Source organism: Takifugu flavidus, chromosome 17 (genome assembly GCF_003711565.1).
Source record: "Takifugu flavidus isolate HTHZ2018 chromosome 17, ASM371156v2, whole genome shotgun sequence".
Taxonomy (NCBI): Eukaryota; Metazoa; Chordata; class Actinopteri; order Tetraodontiformes; family Tetraodontidae; genus Takifugu; species Takifugu flavidus.
This window is the reverse complement of record NC_079536.1, coordinates 12125503-12142219: the sequence shown is the minus strand read 5'-3', so window position 1 is coordinate 12142219 and position 16717 is coordinate 12125503. Positions and strand designations below refer to the sequence as shown.

Sequence of the window (16717 nt, the reverse complement as noted above, 5' to 3'; positions counted from 1 at the left end):
CGCTACATCATAGTAAAACTACCGGTGCGTCTTTAGAATACAGGTGTTTTTTTGTTTTTTTTGCCAAGAATCCCGACAGAAATGTGTTTTTAAACGAGCGCTCTTATTTTGTAAAGCCTGGCGTGACGTGTTTCCGCTTCCCCTCTGCCCCGCGACCATTGCCCTGATGCAGTCGTCGCTAGTTAAACAAACATGGCTTTGCTGGATTATCAGGCAGCGGATATTAATGATACTTAGACATATGTCGCTGCTAATAAACAACGAGAAGGCAACTCTAAACGCGTAGATGGACAGCTAGTTTATTACACATCTGTTACGTTGGAGGCGCCTTTTCGAGCCGTGTTTACACAGTTTTAGCTGTCTATTTGGCTAAAGTAAGCTAGCAAAATGGACCTTGGAACAATGTTGTACAACAATTTAAAAGATATTACATGGAGTACTACATCTTTACCATTAGATCAACTTGTCAGCTCTTACAGATTGCCTCAAATTGTCAAGCTGGATAATGGTTAGTAACCTTATGTTGTTACAAAGTTTTCTCCTGCTAGAGCCACTGCAGCGCTAGTTAGCTGCCAAAGGAAAACTGACGGATTTGGAATATTGTCTGTTTTTTAAAGAAAGCGACACGTTGACGTGTAATATTCATCTTTCATTGATTCAGCGTTTTTATATGATGGAGCATGTATAAATCCCCTGTCCTCAGTCAGCTGGGCATCTTAAGGTGGGAGTCAATTAAGTCTTTGGGTTTCCTTATTGAAGGAGTAAAAGTAGAAAACAGCTTAAACAAGACGATTTTATTGTTCACTCAAGTCCAAAAAACATATTGACATTAAGGTGGAAGCTATTAAATAAAATGCAGGTTATTAGTGCATGAGCTGGTTTGACAGCTAAACAAGCATTTGAACTTTGAGAAAGATGCTATTATTGAGGATGCGTTTGACATTCTACACTCTTGGAAATACAAGGTTACAATTCAGGATGGATAAGAGCACCGTCCTCTATGGAAGAGAGCAACTTTAACGTGCACGACCTCAGTAGTCAAGCAAATGCACGTTTGGTACAAACACCAATGAATGATTGTGCCATTAAAAGAAATTATCCCCTTTTCAGACATTCAGCCGAGTGATCAGTGCAGTTATTTCATTAAAGGGGGAAAGAAGTGATTAGATATCAGTTTTGCCACATTCCCATGGGACAGATGCTGTTTACATCACGTTCTGTAGCCTGTTTTTTAAGTGTACTATTCCTGGGGGTTAGGTTAAATGTGTGTTTGCTGGTTGTGTCCCTACAGGCCAGGTAGTTGAAGGGCTCAGAGACAACGACTACCTCCTAATTCATTCCTGTCGTCAATGGACAACTATTACCGCTCACAGTCTGGAGGAGGGACACTATGTCATTGGGCCAAAAATAGAGATCCCAGTGCACTATGAAGGTGAGCTGCGTGTCTGTGGGTGCTCTCGTATTTGTTCATGGCTTCTAATTTCTGTATTATTGAAAGCAGAGGTCAGATGTTGTAGCTTACTGTATATTTCTAATCCCAAAATACTCCCTGTGCTCGAGGCCATTATTATTTTCCTTCCCACTTTAGGCCAGTTTAAGTTACTGGAGCAGGACAGGGATGTCAAAGAACCGGTGCAGTATTTCAACAGCGTGGAGGAGGTGGCCAAAGCGTTCCCTGAGAGAGTGTACGTCATGGAGGAAATCACGTTCAATGTTAAGGTACAGGTGACATTATTTGGTTATTTAATGCAGCTGAAGGATGGTTCGTATTCCCGTAAAGAACAGAGAGATATCTGCTGATAACAGGAAGCTCCTGTTTCTTGTTTATTCAGTCCTACTTTGTATCACCAGAGGTGACAGATTGTTAGTGAAGCTGACCGTAGTTTCAACAGTTGACAGCCGAGTTTGACGTGTTTCGTTAGCGTTGGACACAGACCGGGAACGTCTGAACAGAAATGTGCTTGCACAATTGAATTTACTGAAAAGAGAACTGAATCCACGCATTCTGGGTCATTTACGTGATATTCCTCTGAAGTCTGTTCGATATGAAGTAATGGCGCGACACAAATCAAGATCGTTGAGCTCTTTTTTCCCACGTCTGGACTGTGAGAGCTCATCTTGGTGTCCTGTTCCCACAGATGGCGTCAGGAGAATGCAACGAAGACACCGAGGTCTACAACATCACCCTGAGTACTGGCGATGAACTGACATTAATGGGACAAGCTGAGATTCTTTATGCCAAAACCTCCAAAGAAAAATCCAGGTTCAACACCATTTTCAAGAAGATCGGTAAGCTAAACTCCATCAGCAAGATGGGCCGAGGAAAGATGCCTTGCCTCATCTGCATGAACCACCGCACCAACGAGAGCATCAGCCTCCCCTTCCAGTGCAAAGGCCGGTTCAGCACCTGCAGCCCGACGGAGCTCCAGATGCAGGACGGCGAGCACACCATCAGGGACATCGTGGAGAAGACGCGTCTCCCCGTCAACGTGACGGTGCCCGGCAGCCCGCCCCGCAACCAGCACGACCTGCACCTCATTCGAGAAGGTCACCGCTACAAACTGGTCAACGTCCAGACCAAGACGGTGGTCGTGTGCTGCATTCTGAGAAGCAGCAAAATTATCCCCGTCCACTTTCCCTTCCACATGGCCATGCCCCGATTTATTGTCCCCGAGGAGCTCCTGCAGGGAGAGTTGTGGCTGGACACTATGGTGCACCGCTGGTTCTCCTTCTGCCAGGAGCAGTTTGACATCGACGACTACTCCCGGGCCGTCCGGGACGTGCGGGCAGACTGGAACGACGACGGGAAGAGCCCCAAGAAATGCAGCGGAAACGGCAGCTGCGGCGGCAGCGGCGGCGGCAGCTGCACGTCCAACGGGGGGCCCAACTACACGCAGATCCCCAGCTCGCTAAGCTACGCTCGGGATGAGCTCACCCAGTCTTTCCACCGTCTGTCCGTGTGCGTGTACGGCAGCAACCTGCACGGCAACAGCGAGGTCAACCTGCAGGGCTGCATGGCGTTCTGTGGAGACTGGGCCCTCCTCCCCTCTGACAACAACCCCCCGGACTCGGGCGAGAGCGAGCACTTCTTTCCCGAACTGTTGGACAACACGAGTCCTCAGCCGTCCCACAACAGGGCAGACGTCCCCTATGAGGAGCTTTGGCTGGACCACTTGCGAGGCCAGGTCCAGAAGCCCGCAATAAGCGAAGGGATCCGCGGCGTCGGCAGCTGTTGTGGGACGAGCGCAGCTCTGTCCTACCCCACTTCCTGTCCTCTGGTGGCGGTGGCCAGCCCAGATGTGTCTCTCACGCCGCCGCCGGTTCCGCCCAAGTCTGAAGCTGTGAGTATAATCGATCAGGCTACATTTCCCCATGACGACACGCGTGGTTACAGGGCAGTTTAACAGGTGGAGGATCGGAGGAAACTCACATTCTTTTGATTAGGAAGTCGTTTCATAACCAGCGTTCCCGTTTATTGCCACGCTGCTGTTGCTCCAGCAGAGTTTGCGTCTCTTTGTCCCCGTGAGCAACAAACGGGCCCGGCACCAGCCTGAGTGTGAGACGATAGGTGGCGTTAAAGGTGGAGTCCAGCGCATGAACCAGCACAGCAGCGTTTTGAGTTCATGTCTGTCTGCCCAGGTCAAGGAAGAATGCCGTCTCCTGAACGCGCCGCCCATCCCCCCGCGCAGCTCCAAACAGATGCCCTTGGTGCCCATTCTGTCCAAGTCCCTGCAGCAGGACACCCGCAGTCCCAGTCCAACCCTGTCCTATTATTCCTCTGGTCTCCACAACATGTAAGATCTCTGTTTACACCTGCAGCGGTCCACATTTCTGGAGATGTAATGTGTGTGAGGAAGTGACCGCAGCTGTCTTTTCCTCCAGCAGCGGAGCGTGTGAGCCGGAGGCGGCCGAGCCACAGGACCACCTGTGCTACCCCTGCGCTAACTGGGCCAAATCCAGCTGCACGGAGCCCGAGGCTGCCTTGCCCAGCGGTAGCCTGCCATCGGATTTGCTGGCGTCCAGGCTGTCGTGGCCCAATAACTTCAGTGGAGGAGAAACGCACAGCACGGATGAGTTTCAGCCAGCCAGCTGCCGGAGCTACTACAGCTACCCCAGGAAAAGGTCCCTGAACGCCCCCAAAGCCTGCACGTCCAGCCTCGTGGACTTTGACGGCAGGGAGCACGGTCAGGACTTCAACTTACAAACTTCTCTGAATCAGTTTTGCACCAAATCCTCCAGTTACAACTCAGAAATGTACAGAGACAAGCCGATAGAGGAGTCCAACACTAAACAGAGCCTCTCCTGTCCCATCCTACCGCCAAGAACGTCAAAAACAAACGCCACCAAGACGTGCAGAGACACGTTCCCTGGGTCCTTCTGTAAAAGTGAGCAGGAACCTTTGAGGGAACCTCTGAGCAGCTCACCCCCGCAACAGGGGGACGGGACCAAAGAGAGCGCGTCTAGCTCTGCAACACCTAACTGCCCCCCGCTCTGCCCCACCCCCGCTCAGTGGCAGCCCCCCTCCAGCCTGGCAGGTCTCTCTATCGAGGAGGTGTCCAAATCTCTGCGGTTCATCGGCCTGCCGGACGACATCGCCTCTCTCTTCGTGTCGGAGAAGATTGATGGGAATCTGCTGCTGCAGCTCACAGAGGAGATTCTCTCTGAGGACTTCAAGCTGAGCAAACTGCAGGTGAAGAAGCTCCTGCAGTTCATCAACGGGTGGCGACCCAAGATCTAGGAGGCCGAGGCGCGGCTGTTCTACCGTCCAGGTAAAGTTCAGGATATTCGCTATGCACAGCAGCTCACAGAGACTCTGGGAGGATGCGAGTCCTGGTTACTGTGAGCTGGGTAAGGCACACGAGCTGGGGAATCCTCCCCAGACCGGTTTATCCCACCGTCTGCTATTTACTAACCAAACGCAGACATTTGGCACTTTCGTGACGACGTCTTGATGTTGGCTACTACGACCCAAAGCCCACGAGTCTAAAAGAGACCACGGAGAACATCCTGCAGTCTCAGATTCTGGAAAGAGCACAGTAATAATAATAATAACAACAACAATAATAATGATGCGTTTTATTTAAAGGTGGCTTTCTGAACACCCAAGATCACCGATCAACACGTAAAAAAGTGAAAAGCAGGTAAAAATAAGCTAACGACTGTAAAGAATGATCACGGTTTCTTATATATGCAAGAAGATGTAACCTCTCTTGATGCAAGAGCTCATTTCTGACGCCTGGAACAAAAGCTGCGTTGAATCCGGGACTGACAGCACGGATGGGCCACGTAGACAGCAAACACGATGCATTGTGCACTTTGGTAGGCTCCAGCCTCATACATGCAGTCCAGGTCATAGGTTACGAGGTGTTGACCACTGTCCCCCGAACACTAAACGGTACTCCTGCTTTATTCTGGTTCTGTGTTGTGTGTAATTTAAAAGCAGGTGAATGTTTTTTTGTGCCTTAACCCGCAGACCTTAAACGTTCCGTCCTCGTTACTCGTCCTCGTCTGTGCGCGTTCTACGTGACGCTGAGATCAGAAATGTTCCTACTGGTACCAAAGCTTTTGGGAAGGAGACTCATGCAGCTATGGAGGAGATGTGCAGGCCGGTGCTCGTCAGGCTGTTGGTGATAAATGAAGGTGCAGCAGCTTTTTACAGCTCAGGTCGGATCTTTTTCCCCTCAACACTACTTTTTACAGCGGGGTGTTACATATTTCCTTGGTATTTTTTAATTTTGTGCGACTACAATTGTATTTTTTTTTTAAGACAGTGATTACTAATATTTTTTTAGGGGGGGGGGCGTATGTGCAAATTGTATTGTTTGCAGAATTGTGTAAAACTTTATTTGGGCTCGTGAATCGAAGATCTTCAGGCCGTACGGCGGCAGATTAAGCAAACCCTGTGGACAGATGGTCTTTAACTTCTTCTCTGTCACGTACAGGGATGATTGCGTGTCTCCATGGTTACTGTCCTATGCAACACAGCTGCAAAATAAGGGAAGGAACAACTAATCAAGTATTATGGGTCGCGATGATGCCTCAGTGTTCAATTCAGATCAATAAAACTGCACGCCAAAGTACAAAACCTGATCCTGTTCATTAGCACCCGGCCCAGTTCACCAACATTCAGCCTGATTATCGATTCTGGTGCGACAGAATCGCCTGATCACGATGGCTCAGCTGTCTTAACTCAGCTCTTTCCTTATTTTTTGATTGTATAATCAAATAAAATGGATTAATTCATAGCTGTGTGTGGTTTATCAGTGCCCCTCCTGTTAGCCACGGCATATTAAACTGAAATCTAAGGTGATTTGTGAAGATTTCCATTTCTGATGTGTTGTTTCTTTCCTTGATGGTCCTCAACCACCCGAGTGATGCAAAAAATGGAGAAATGTTCCTCTGTTCTGCTTTTGTGGAGTCTTACAGCAGCCGTTTCCTGCGTTGCGCCAAATAGGCCAACATCATCTTCTCCGAAAACTGCGACACTTCTGCTTTTGATTCCTTCGGATTCCTCGAACAGGGTTCAAACGTGGAGAAATGAAATACTCTGAAGATGCGACTGCAGCCTCGGTCACATGTTCAGCTCCTCTATTCACAGGTGACAACGCAATAATTAGCTGAAGCACCTGCAACTGTTCCTTGAAATGTATAATCTTATTTCCAAAGACCTCCGAGCTCCAGCGGCCTGTACCTCACTGTCCTCTGGCGCCCCCTGTCGGTCAGGCATCGCACGTAAGAAGTCGATCAGTTTAAAATTCATAGAATTCAGACAGTATCACCAACAAACAGTCCACAAGCTTTGAAAATGAACCCACGTTTTCTGTTTAATTTTGTAATGAGTGTATAAACTTAAACCTGCTTACATAAAGGACTTTTATTTTACAGTAAATCAGGCTAGTGCTGTACTAACGAATCTGTATAAGTGACATACAGAGAAGCCTGACAGATTAAAATGATCAGTGATTTCCATTTATTACTCCAAATTATATAGCTCCCACCTCTATTTCACACCTATCACAAAAAGGATTAAAAGAGGTCATAAATATTAAACAGGTCAGTTTCTGCCTATAGATCTCCTACAGCCAGCAAACTCAGCTTCAGTTAAGGTCTTATTTAACAGCATTAGCAACAACAGCAACAAAGAGGCTCTCAGGACAAACACTGGCGAGTGGTGGAAGAGGTTTGAGGAGTTCCTCAGCTCCTGAACAAACCACCGTGGAGCGCAGTCATCAGCAAACACATCCAAGGAATGAAGAGCACAATATGATGACCTCCAACCCCTGAAGCCATCCGTCATCCTGCAGGTCACCTGAGAGAGCCAAGAAGCAGCTAAGGAGAGAACAAGCCCTTCGGTGATTCCAAACATGCTGGACGGTTGGTACAGTTCACCCCTTCATTGTTGTCGGATCACATCTTCATACCAACCCAATTTATTCATATTAGGCTCAAGATTTAAAATACTTTACCGATGATGTTCCATAACGACACAAATTGGACACGGACTCGGCTGCTCCGGGCCTGATCAGGACAGTTCCACCATGACTGGAGGCTGGTGTCAGCCTCTGATGCCAGCCTTGATATTACATTCAGAAAATCCTGGGTCTAAAGGAATCACCACGTCATTCCGCAGCTTCCTCACCGCGTCGCGTTACTGTCAGTTTCCAGTCGTGAGGGCGCCCAGAGGAGTTCAAGAAACTCTGTCCAGAATATTTACAAGGCATTGATCATCAACATTTGGCATTAAGACCCATCAGGTCTTAAAACAAACCGTCGGCCGCCACAGAAAATAAGTCGTTTAGGACATGAGTAAGGACTAAATTAGACGTCTCCTGGACATCTGGTGGGGGACATGGGTTACAGGACACGTCTGAGGTGAGGACCGTGTACAGCAGGGTCTGTTACTGTGTCTCCACAGGACGGAGCACTTCCCTACGTGTGTGCGTGGACATGTGTCACCTCTCCGAACACCTACTCACGAGGGACGTGCCGACTCCGCTCAGCTGCCTGATTGAAATGGTCGGAGGATGATGTGAGGAAGCGCGGGGCGTCGGATCGGCTTCACCTCTTCCCGTCCGTCTCCACGCCGCTCTGCGCGGATGAGATCGATGGCTGGAGTGAATGATCGGAGCACAGTCCCACCACGCCTCTTCAGGAGACCAGCGTTAGGTCTCAGGGTTGGGCGTGGCCAGCAGCGGCACATTGTCCCTCCGCCTCCTGCTCAGCGGGGGGCGCTTGTACTGCTCCCCGTCCGCCAGTGTCTGGGGCAGAGGCTTCCTCTTGCTCTCTGGCAACAGCAGGATGGACAGCACGGCCAGCAGAGCCAGACAGGAGTAGACCACGTGGTTCAGGAAGTAACCGTAGTGATTCCTCAAGTCCATGAGGGGAGAACTGAGGCGACCTATGCAGCCCAGAGCCAGAACAGTGCCCACGCTGCTGCCCCTGGGGACAGAGGACACGTTTTTATTGTATGCATCACAAAAAAACACACAAAAGAAAACCAAAAAAAACTGGTTTTGGCCTGTTTTCAACTGTCGGCATGTCCAAAAAAAGGATCTGTGCTTTACAAAACGTCCTACATGGAATATGATGGAACATCCCGGAGATTGTAAAATCAGTGCACGTGCACGTTAGCCATCGGTCTGTTACTGATGGTCATCATTAAATCAGCCGTCTGGTCAGGAACTCGTACGGCCCCTCAACTTTGGGGAATGCAATAACATTATCGCGTCTTTACGTCACCACCTGTTTATACAAGGATTCAGTGGGTTTTCACATTATTCCAAAGGAGAAAAATGTGTGTGTGGGGGGGGGTTGCTGTGTGCAGGTGTGTGTGAGTGTTACCTGATAATGGTCGGCATAATCTCTGCAGTGAAGAGGATGCACAGGGAGGTGGTGGCCTGGGAGGCAAACAGACCCACCACAGAGAAAATGGTGATGGCCGTTTCACTGAGATCTAAAGGACACGCACGGGTTAGTGGGGATCATTATCGACTTATCCTGATCCAACATTGACCCAATAATCTGAAACACCTTTGACTTTCCTGCCACTGCAGTGTCCTACATAATATCACAGCGATTCACACTTTCTGCCACAAGGGGGCGATGGAGGCCAAAGCAACAGTGTGCGATTGTTTCCACAACAAAACCACCTGCCTGTAATTTTCCATGAACAAAGCAGATCAGTTACACCTTTCAGAAGGTACAGAAGGTGACCTACGGTGCTAAACCTGGAAAATAAGCCACCACTCCAGGCAGATTTATAAAACAGCAAAGCTGTTGACTAAAGTCTCCCATCAGCCTCAGTGGTGGTGAATCAGGGAAGGGGAGCTGAAGACATCTTTGTTGTTCCGATTCTACGTTCATCCCAGAAAACATCCCGTTGGCAAGTGAAGCCCACTTACACTTCATGAGCCCCAGCAGGATCAGAGAGGCCAGGCCCATCATGGTCATGGAGAGGAGCAAGATGCCACGGCGACCGCACCTGTTGACTGTTGCCCAGAGCAACAGCCAGGCTCCACCCCCTGCACACACAGAGAGCAGGTACATCCAGTAGAAACTGGGGCCCGTGCCTCTGACGTCACCCCGGAAAGAGCTGTAACAGTGAGTGATGCCGTGAGAGATGAACCTGAGCAGGAAAACAAGCGGGACACGTGAGACTGCAGCAGGAACCGGTTTCTACAAGGACAAATTGCCGAGCGTTGACTCACGAGATGAAGCCCAGCACACACATGTTCTTCCAGATGTTCTTGCTGTGGAAGAGCTCATGGAAGGACAGGTGGGGCTTGGAGGTGGGGGCCAACTCTGACTCCAGCTCTGCCGCAGGTGGACAAAGACAATCAATACATCACTGAGGTGTTGAGAGGTCGTCCACGGGAGGACAGCAGCTGGGGCAGTTAACTGAGGCTGATATGATGTAGCAGCTTTCTCTCCATTCACTCTGTCATCTATAAGCTCTTTTTCTCTTTCCAAGACAGGAATCGCACTTTAAATCCGCTCGACTAAACCATCCCTAACATCGCCTTCTCATTGGCTGATGATTGAACCAGACGCGGTGCAGAAATGGGACCCGGAGGGACTCGGAGAGACGGAACTTCAAAGGTGTATCTGCAGGCGCACCTGTGAATCGCTCATCGTCCCTCACATCTCTGCTGGAGCTTCGCCTCTCGCTGAAGGAGTTCAAGTCTGCAGATCTCTCTGACAGAAGGAGCCAGCGCGGGGACTCTGGAAATACCCCAGGAATGCTGCAGGACGGAGGCACAAAGCAGAATTCCGCTCTTTAATCTCTCCAGGCTCAAGATTTGGCTGCATTAACACAGATCTGCTCATTCATAACCATCAAGGTTCACTCTAAATCCGGAGAGTTTCCATTCTGTACTGGAAACCTGTTCATTACCTCCAGTAATCACCCGTTAATCTGTTTGGAAAATGGATGGTTTATTTTGGGACGAGGTGTTAGAGGGGCGGGTTTAATGACTTGTGATGTGCGTTGCAGGCTCAGGCATGATAAGAGGTGAGATCAGTGCTCCCAGGCATTAATTTACCCCCTCCATCAGCCGCTTTTACAGCCGAAAACCTAGGAAAGGATAGAAATACGTGTTGACGCGTGCAGGCACGTACCCATAAGTGAGGAAGAGTGTGAGGGGGGCAGCACCAGCCCCCAGCATGCACCTCCATGTGCTGCAGCCCAGGGCAACAGCCAGGAGCAGCAGCTGTCCGGCTACTGTCATCAGCCCGGCCAACGTGGTCACCACCAACCTCAGAGAAGGTTCACACAGCTCCAGACCTGCCAGACCAAACAGCCGTAAACCAAACACGACAGTCGGGGTGGTCACGCCGCCCCAGGCCGCAGCGCGAGGAGATGAAGTCACGTTTCAGCTTTGACGGGTGGTTCTGCGCATGGAGGAAATACTCACGGATAATGTACAGAGTGAGGTACACTCCTGAGCTGGCTGCCGCCAGGAAGAAGCGCGTGATGATGAAGATGGTGGGGTATGGAGAGATGCACACCAGCACCCCACACACCACCGTCAGGACGAGGGAGGTCAGCAGCGTCTTGGACCTGCCCACCCTGAAGACAAACAAGCGTGGGGTGAGGAGGAAATTGATACAGGCATCTTTAAGTCTCCCAGTCAGGACGGAGGGAGGAAAGCCCAGATATAAACACAGGCCGAGCATTAGTCTGCTGATTTAAACATTAATACTAGGATTAAATATTAAGATGAACAGGGCAATGGTTTATCAATCTGTACGGTTACAGCTTTTGTTTACAGACATTTACAGCCAGGCTGGCTCCATCCAGCCCTCTTCAGACTTTATCCTAACAGAACCGAGGCAGGAAGTCCCCCTGAGGACGTCACCTGTCCATCCCAGGAGACACAGGAAGAAGACACAAACCCCAGACTGAAACCTTCATTCTGGAGCCTCCAACAAAGAACCTTCTTGTTAGGTTCCACCGTGTTTCCCACGGCACCAGCACACCAGCCGGGCCCATTAAGTTCATTCTGTGACTTGACTGGAGGGCCCAGACCGAGCCTGGTGTCCTAACACTGGACTAGCCTCTTTAAGCTAGGTGTCCCACGCGTGCGTGCCGTATACCTGTCAGCTGCATAGCCCATGGTGAGAGAGCCAGTCAGGACGCCTAGAATGAAACACACCTCCTCCACAGGGACCAGCCAGTACCAGTCACACACCAGGTCCCACTACAGAGCACAGAACAAAAGAGATCATCAGGTCATGCGAGTAAAGATTAGAACGACACTCGGAACATCCCTCAGATACCAGCACACAGCAGCAATTCACTCAAAATCATTAACTCGTCAGACCAGAGTGACCTAAACTGATGAGTAAAAGGTTTCATCATGTCCATTTGAACTCTTCGTTTAACTGAGGAGTTAATAGCTGCTGAGTGTTAACTACGTCACCGGTCTGCACCGATTTCCATCAACGGCTGAATTCTGCTCATGCTGCCCGGCGTCGATGATTTTAATGACCAAGAGGCGGAGAGCAAGAACAGGGGGCCGGTGATGGAAAGGCCGTGCACAAATGAGACACAGACACATAAAATTCTGTCCCAAATTGTCAGCAGCCCAGTTGCTGAGGCGCTGAGCCGCAACAGTGAGCAGCAGTGGAGCAAAGGGTGGCGAGGCGGCCCAGCCCGGCCCGGCCCGGCCTGTCCTGCCGCCCTCATAAGGGAGGAATGTACGCAACCACAGTGGGAAAATGCTAACAGACCAGTTTGGAATCTCCACAGACCGGTTTGAATTAAGCTCAGGCATCTATTTAGGACACCTGAACAAGCGCTTATATGTGAAATAGCATATTTATAGTTGTGGTTTCCTTCACCCACAGAACACAGAAACACTTATTGATCAGCAGCACTGAGGTGACATCATCCCACCATGTCAGTCCTTCCGTGCGTGTCACTCTGTCTGAGGAGGATGGAGAGAACGGTGGAAGAATGCAGGTGCCAGAACGCCGCTGTTCCACGCCTCCCTTGGCAGAGTTTCTGTCTCCCCTCAGCTCACTGCAGTGGTGTGGGCGGATTAGCGGCCCTGTACCACAGCCTGGGGGAGCGGGCGTGGTTCTTACATCAGTGGCCAACAAACACCCTCTCTCACACACACACACAGGTGCCTGTGCCCTGGACAGCATATGTTAAATAGTGCTTCAGTGCATTTCCAGAGAACACAAGTGCGTGAACACACACAAACCTTGTTGTGGTATTCAGATTCAGATCCTTTATTTGCCCCACACGGGGAAATTTACGGCACAACAACAGCAAAAGCACGCATAAAAAATAAACTAAAATTGGGATAGAATAGAGAATATACAAAAAGGATGTATATATTCAATAATCCAGATAAATGGATCTCAGCACCATCTCTGAAGTGCAATAGGTCGACTCTCCGATGCCACTCAGGCAGCGCTGTCCAGGAAATGGACCATGTGTAAACTAGATCCACCTTCCCAGGTCTTTAAGCCTTCCTACACTCCGGATCGGACAATCACTCGATCATTCTGAGGAACATCAACAGGCTTTTGGTGAACATGTCAACACACCTCCTGGGAGATTTAAACCCTTCAGGGATCCCGGAGGACATTTGTGTTGTCTCAAGTCTCTTTAAATCATATGTTGGTAGAGACTCTGATCATTTCTTCTTTTTCTGTCGATAAAAAGGTTAAAACTATTCACCAGACCTGAAGGTTGTCGAGTCAGATGTTCAAAGAGGTGAAACAAAAAAGAAACTGGCACTAAAAAGTAACCACCAAACTGCCACTATTGGAAGGCTTCTGTTTGGGCCGTTCACTAATGTCTCCAGCTGCGTCCCTGCGGACGGATCCCGAAGAACGCTGTTCGGGAGGAGGATTGACTCTTACCTCGGTAACGATGTTGTGCCGCAGCCCCTCTGTCACGTTGTAGTCCCAGCCGAACCTGCAGTCCACCGTAGCTGACTTGCTGCCGTTGACATACTCTTTACACTGGGACAAACCCAGGACACCCCCGGGCCCCGGCACCTTCTCCCAGGGCAGGGAGGCATTCAGGACCTCAGGCGATAGCGTGACTGAAGGCAGGTGGCAGTGGTGGGGTGGAGAGAGGGTGAGGAGGGGGCCTGAAGAGAGCAGGAAGGCCAGGAAGAGGTTAGGCAGGATGGAGAGGGCAATCAGAACCCTTTGCTTCCTCCTGCCCAGGGCCAGCACCATCACTTCCCCAGTGGGAGGCAGCGAGGGTGGAACAGGGAGGGAAGAGCAGGGAGCAGGGGAGGAAGGCACCGGGGAGGAGGGGAGGGACGGCGGGGGAGGAGGGCACGGGGAAGGGGACACCAGAGGGGGGGAGTCCGGCGACGCCATCTCCAAGGGGCTATCTGGGGAGGAGGTAGAGGCTCTTGATGGTGGGGGGGTGATAGGTGGCGGAGCTCTGCCGGAGGAAAAAGACACCAGTTTTACTCATTAATTCATGTGTCCAGCAGGGACTTCACAGTCTCACACACCACGATGTGGACGTTTGCCCTGTATTGTTACTCAGAAAAGGCTCATTGTGGGTGTTGAGGTAGAGGAAAGCCCCCCCCCCCCCTCACCATGATGCTGGCAGCTCTGCTCTCTTCATTCCAGACAGAGGAATGTGAACAGTCTGTGCCGGGGGGGGCACCCAAATGGAGGGGAGAGGGGCCCAGCCAGGTGCCAAGCAGGGACCACGAAGGTCAGCAACGAGCACACAAGTCACGACAATCAAAGTGTATTTTTAAAGCAAATCTTGGACATCTTAGGAGAGAAAATTAGGCTCCTTCCTTTATTCTCACATCGGGGCACCAGTGGGCATCCAGAATATTCAACAGTTCTGGGGAAATACTGGGACACTGAAATTCCACCCGTCAATGTCACCGACTGTGTTCAACAAAAGTTCAACCTCTTCTCCTTTAACATTCCCAAACCTAGTTTCTGAAGTCGTGTTTCATTTTGAGTTCAAAGTTTGAATGCTGGATTAACAAAGAGCTGATTTTGAGACAATTCTAAAAGGATCCTGCAGACTGGGGGGTCCATCTGCAGGCCTACTGGCTGCACATGGTCCTTGCTGCTGCCTTTTCCCTGATCTGAGATCAGGGAGGACTAAAAAGGGATCCCACGGGGTTATATAAGAGCTTGAAGAGGAGGGAAGGACGTGGAAGGAATGCTTGCTGCCCTTTCATTTAGGTGCCAACGCTGGGATGAGGCGGTAAAGTGGGGAACTGCTAAAACCGACCATTTACCTGTCCTCCAACGCCACGGGTGGCGAAGAGTCGGGGTTGGACTCGCTCATATCAGCAGGATTCAGGATGCTGGTCAGCCCACATCAATTATTATTTCCTTTGGTAGCTGCCCTCTGCGGGTCACGGTGGTCAACATCAGTAATATCAAAGTCCTGCACTAATACAGCCAAATATAGTGAGACTCAAAGCTCCGTTCAGGTTTGATCCCTTAGAGGTGAGGTGCCAATGCCACTTTGATGCTTTGATCTTTAGACTTCTTGTTGGACGCGAGGCCAGAATGACCTCGCGACCCCCCCCCCCCCCCCCCCCCCCCCAACATGTGGCGTTCACTTACCTTCTTTTAATTGCGGTTGAATGAAAGACGAGCCGACTGTTCGTTGTCAACCACCTGAAGCGAGGAGTAGCTTTTAGTTGTATTTAGCGTATCTGCTCTGCGCCTCGGTGCCTGCCAAGTGTTAAAATGTCTCTCACAGGCGTCCGGAGCGAAGCTAACCCTCCGCCGCCACTTCCAGAGGTGCTGTCCGCTGCTGGCTTGCTGATGTTACGTCTCTCTCCTGACGCCACTGCTTATTGACGTTACGGTTCGGTTCTACGCCTGTAATACTAACGCTAGAAAAACACATTCAAATACGGTATGAATGCGTTAGACATGAGCTGAAAGGAAAAGGCGTCGTCCGGCCACCAGCCGCGGACAAAGGTAGCCTGGGAACTGCGCCTGGAGAAGCCTGTTTATGGGCGAAAGCTCCACCGGCGTCGGCGCTCTTCGGTAAAACTCGGCTAAAATCGGGACAGAGACGCGCTGTCAAGGCAAGGCGCCCAAAGATCGTGTATTTATGAAAGATGATTACCATCTGCTAAAGATGTGATAAAGGAACTATTCATCAATGACGTAGTCTTTTTATAGTTATAGTGATATAGTGATTTTATTATTCTGGATTTGTATTACTTGTGTACGTTTTCAAGACTCTGGCTGCCTTCTTGTGATAATTCCACTATAAATAAACCTTTAATTCTCAATTATATTTACTCTGATTTATTTCATCGCACCACTATGTAGGAAAAGAAATGTGAGCGATTACAATGTTGTCTCAAAATAGGGTGCTTGTGTTATGATTTTATGTAAAACAAAACATAAAATAAACATGAAAATAAAAATTATTTTTTTAAAAAAGGCCAATTTATTTTTACCCCATTGATTTACAGCAAAATACCAGTAAAATGTGGAAAGAGTGAGATGTTTGATTATTGTCTACAATCTGCACAGAAAGGCTGCACTTTATTTTTCTGCCAGACGATGGCGACAAAATCGTCCGTGGTTCTCCTTGACTTGTAATTATTAAAAACATAACTCGATTTTATTATTAAACATTTTTAAAATCCAAACTTTATTTAAATTTGTCAACTAATAATGAAAGATTTTGGTTGTGGCGCCCCCTTCATACATACAAAACAATTTTGCTCAAGTTAATTAGCATGCTTCATATTAAGTATATCCAAATGGCCATTTGACGAATGAAATCACCTCCTTCCGTAGCAGACAGATTTATCACAGTCCCGACTCTCCCATCATCTACACCTCTACCCCGGACGCACACCAGATTTCTGGCTGGGAGGTGAGCTTTACCTACATCTCAAGCATGATCAACCCAGAGAGTGCACATGTTGTGGCATGTGTCAGACATTGCCACGCTTTCGTGGAGGAGCAGTAGGCTGCATCTCTGCGGCCTCATATAGGACAGAGGGCGAAAATGCAGCGAGATGAGTGTCCCCCTGCAAAGAGCAGAATGAATCTATGCAAGCTGTCCTCCAGACTGTGTCCTTCCCTCAGGAAGCCTGACGACAGTGGTGAGACTCCAGCTGTGGAACACCACAGTTTATCCCTCAGAGGTATCCGTGCATGCACACACGCGCATCCCTGACTTCCTGTAAAAAGGGACACTGAGTCTGTTCTTTCATTCTGCTTCTTCAAAATG

The 16717-nt window shown here is 49.5% G+C and overlaps 2 protein-coding genes across 6 annotated transcripts; one reads left to right on the top strand and one right to left on the bottom strand.

Annotated features, from left to right (window-relative positions):
• The first annotated feature begins 140 nt into the window (after positions 1 to 140).
• On the top strand, positions 141 to 6245 carry garem (GRB2 associated, regulator of MAPK1). Of its 4 annotated transcripts, none has more exons than XR_008946728.1 (7): positions 142 to 508; positions 1292 to 1432; positions 1589 to 1719; positions 2139 to 3341; positions 3640 to 3794; positions 3883 to 5395; positions 5474 to 6245. XR_008946728.1 is itself a non-coding variant. In XM_057012152.1 (7 exons), the coding sequence occupies exons 1-6, from the start codon at positions 388 to 390 to the stop codon at positions 4736 to 4738; spliced, it is 2607 nt and encodes an 868-aa protein (XP_056868132.1). In that variant the 5' UTR covers positions 142 to 387; the 3' UTR covers positions 4739 to 4769; positions 5087 to 6245. The 4 variants fall into 4 exon arrangements, 3 of the variants coding, with proteins under 3 accessions (XP_056868133.1, XP_056868132.1, XP_056868131.1); XM_057012152.1 differs by having other exon boundaries at positions 3883 to 4769; positions 5087 to 6245; XM_057012153.1 differs by having other exon boundaries at positions 141 to 508; positions 3886 to 6245.
• Positions 6246 to 6798: 553 nt separating this feature from the next.
• Positions 6799 to 15525, bottom strand: slc22a17 (solute carrier family 22 member 17). 2 transcript variants are annotated; one of them, XR_008946733.1, is made up of 11 exons: positions 15079 to 15525; positions 13378 to 13915; positions 11596 to 11699; positions 10914 to 11068; positions 10618 to 10783; positions 10117 to 10241; positions 9708 to 9813; positions 9402 to 9625; positions 8842 to 8953; positions 7977 to 8439; positions 6799 to 7697 (listed from the first exon to the last, which is right to left on the bottom strand). XR_008946733.1 is itself a non-coding variant. In XM_057012181.1 (10 exons), exons 2-10 carry the CDS (start codon positions 13846 to 13848, stop codon positions 8163 to 8165), a joined length of 1740 nt encoding a protein of 579 aa, XP_056868161.1. In that variant the 5' UTR covers positions 13849 to 13915; positions 15079 to 15525; the 3' UTR covers positions 6799 to 8162. The 2 variants fall into 2 exon arrangements, 1 of the variants encoding a protein (XP_056868161.1); XM_057012181.1 differs by having other exon boundaries at positions 6799 to 8439.
• Positions 15526 to 16717: the final 1192 nt, after the last annotated feature.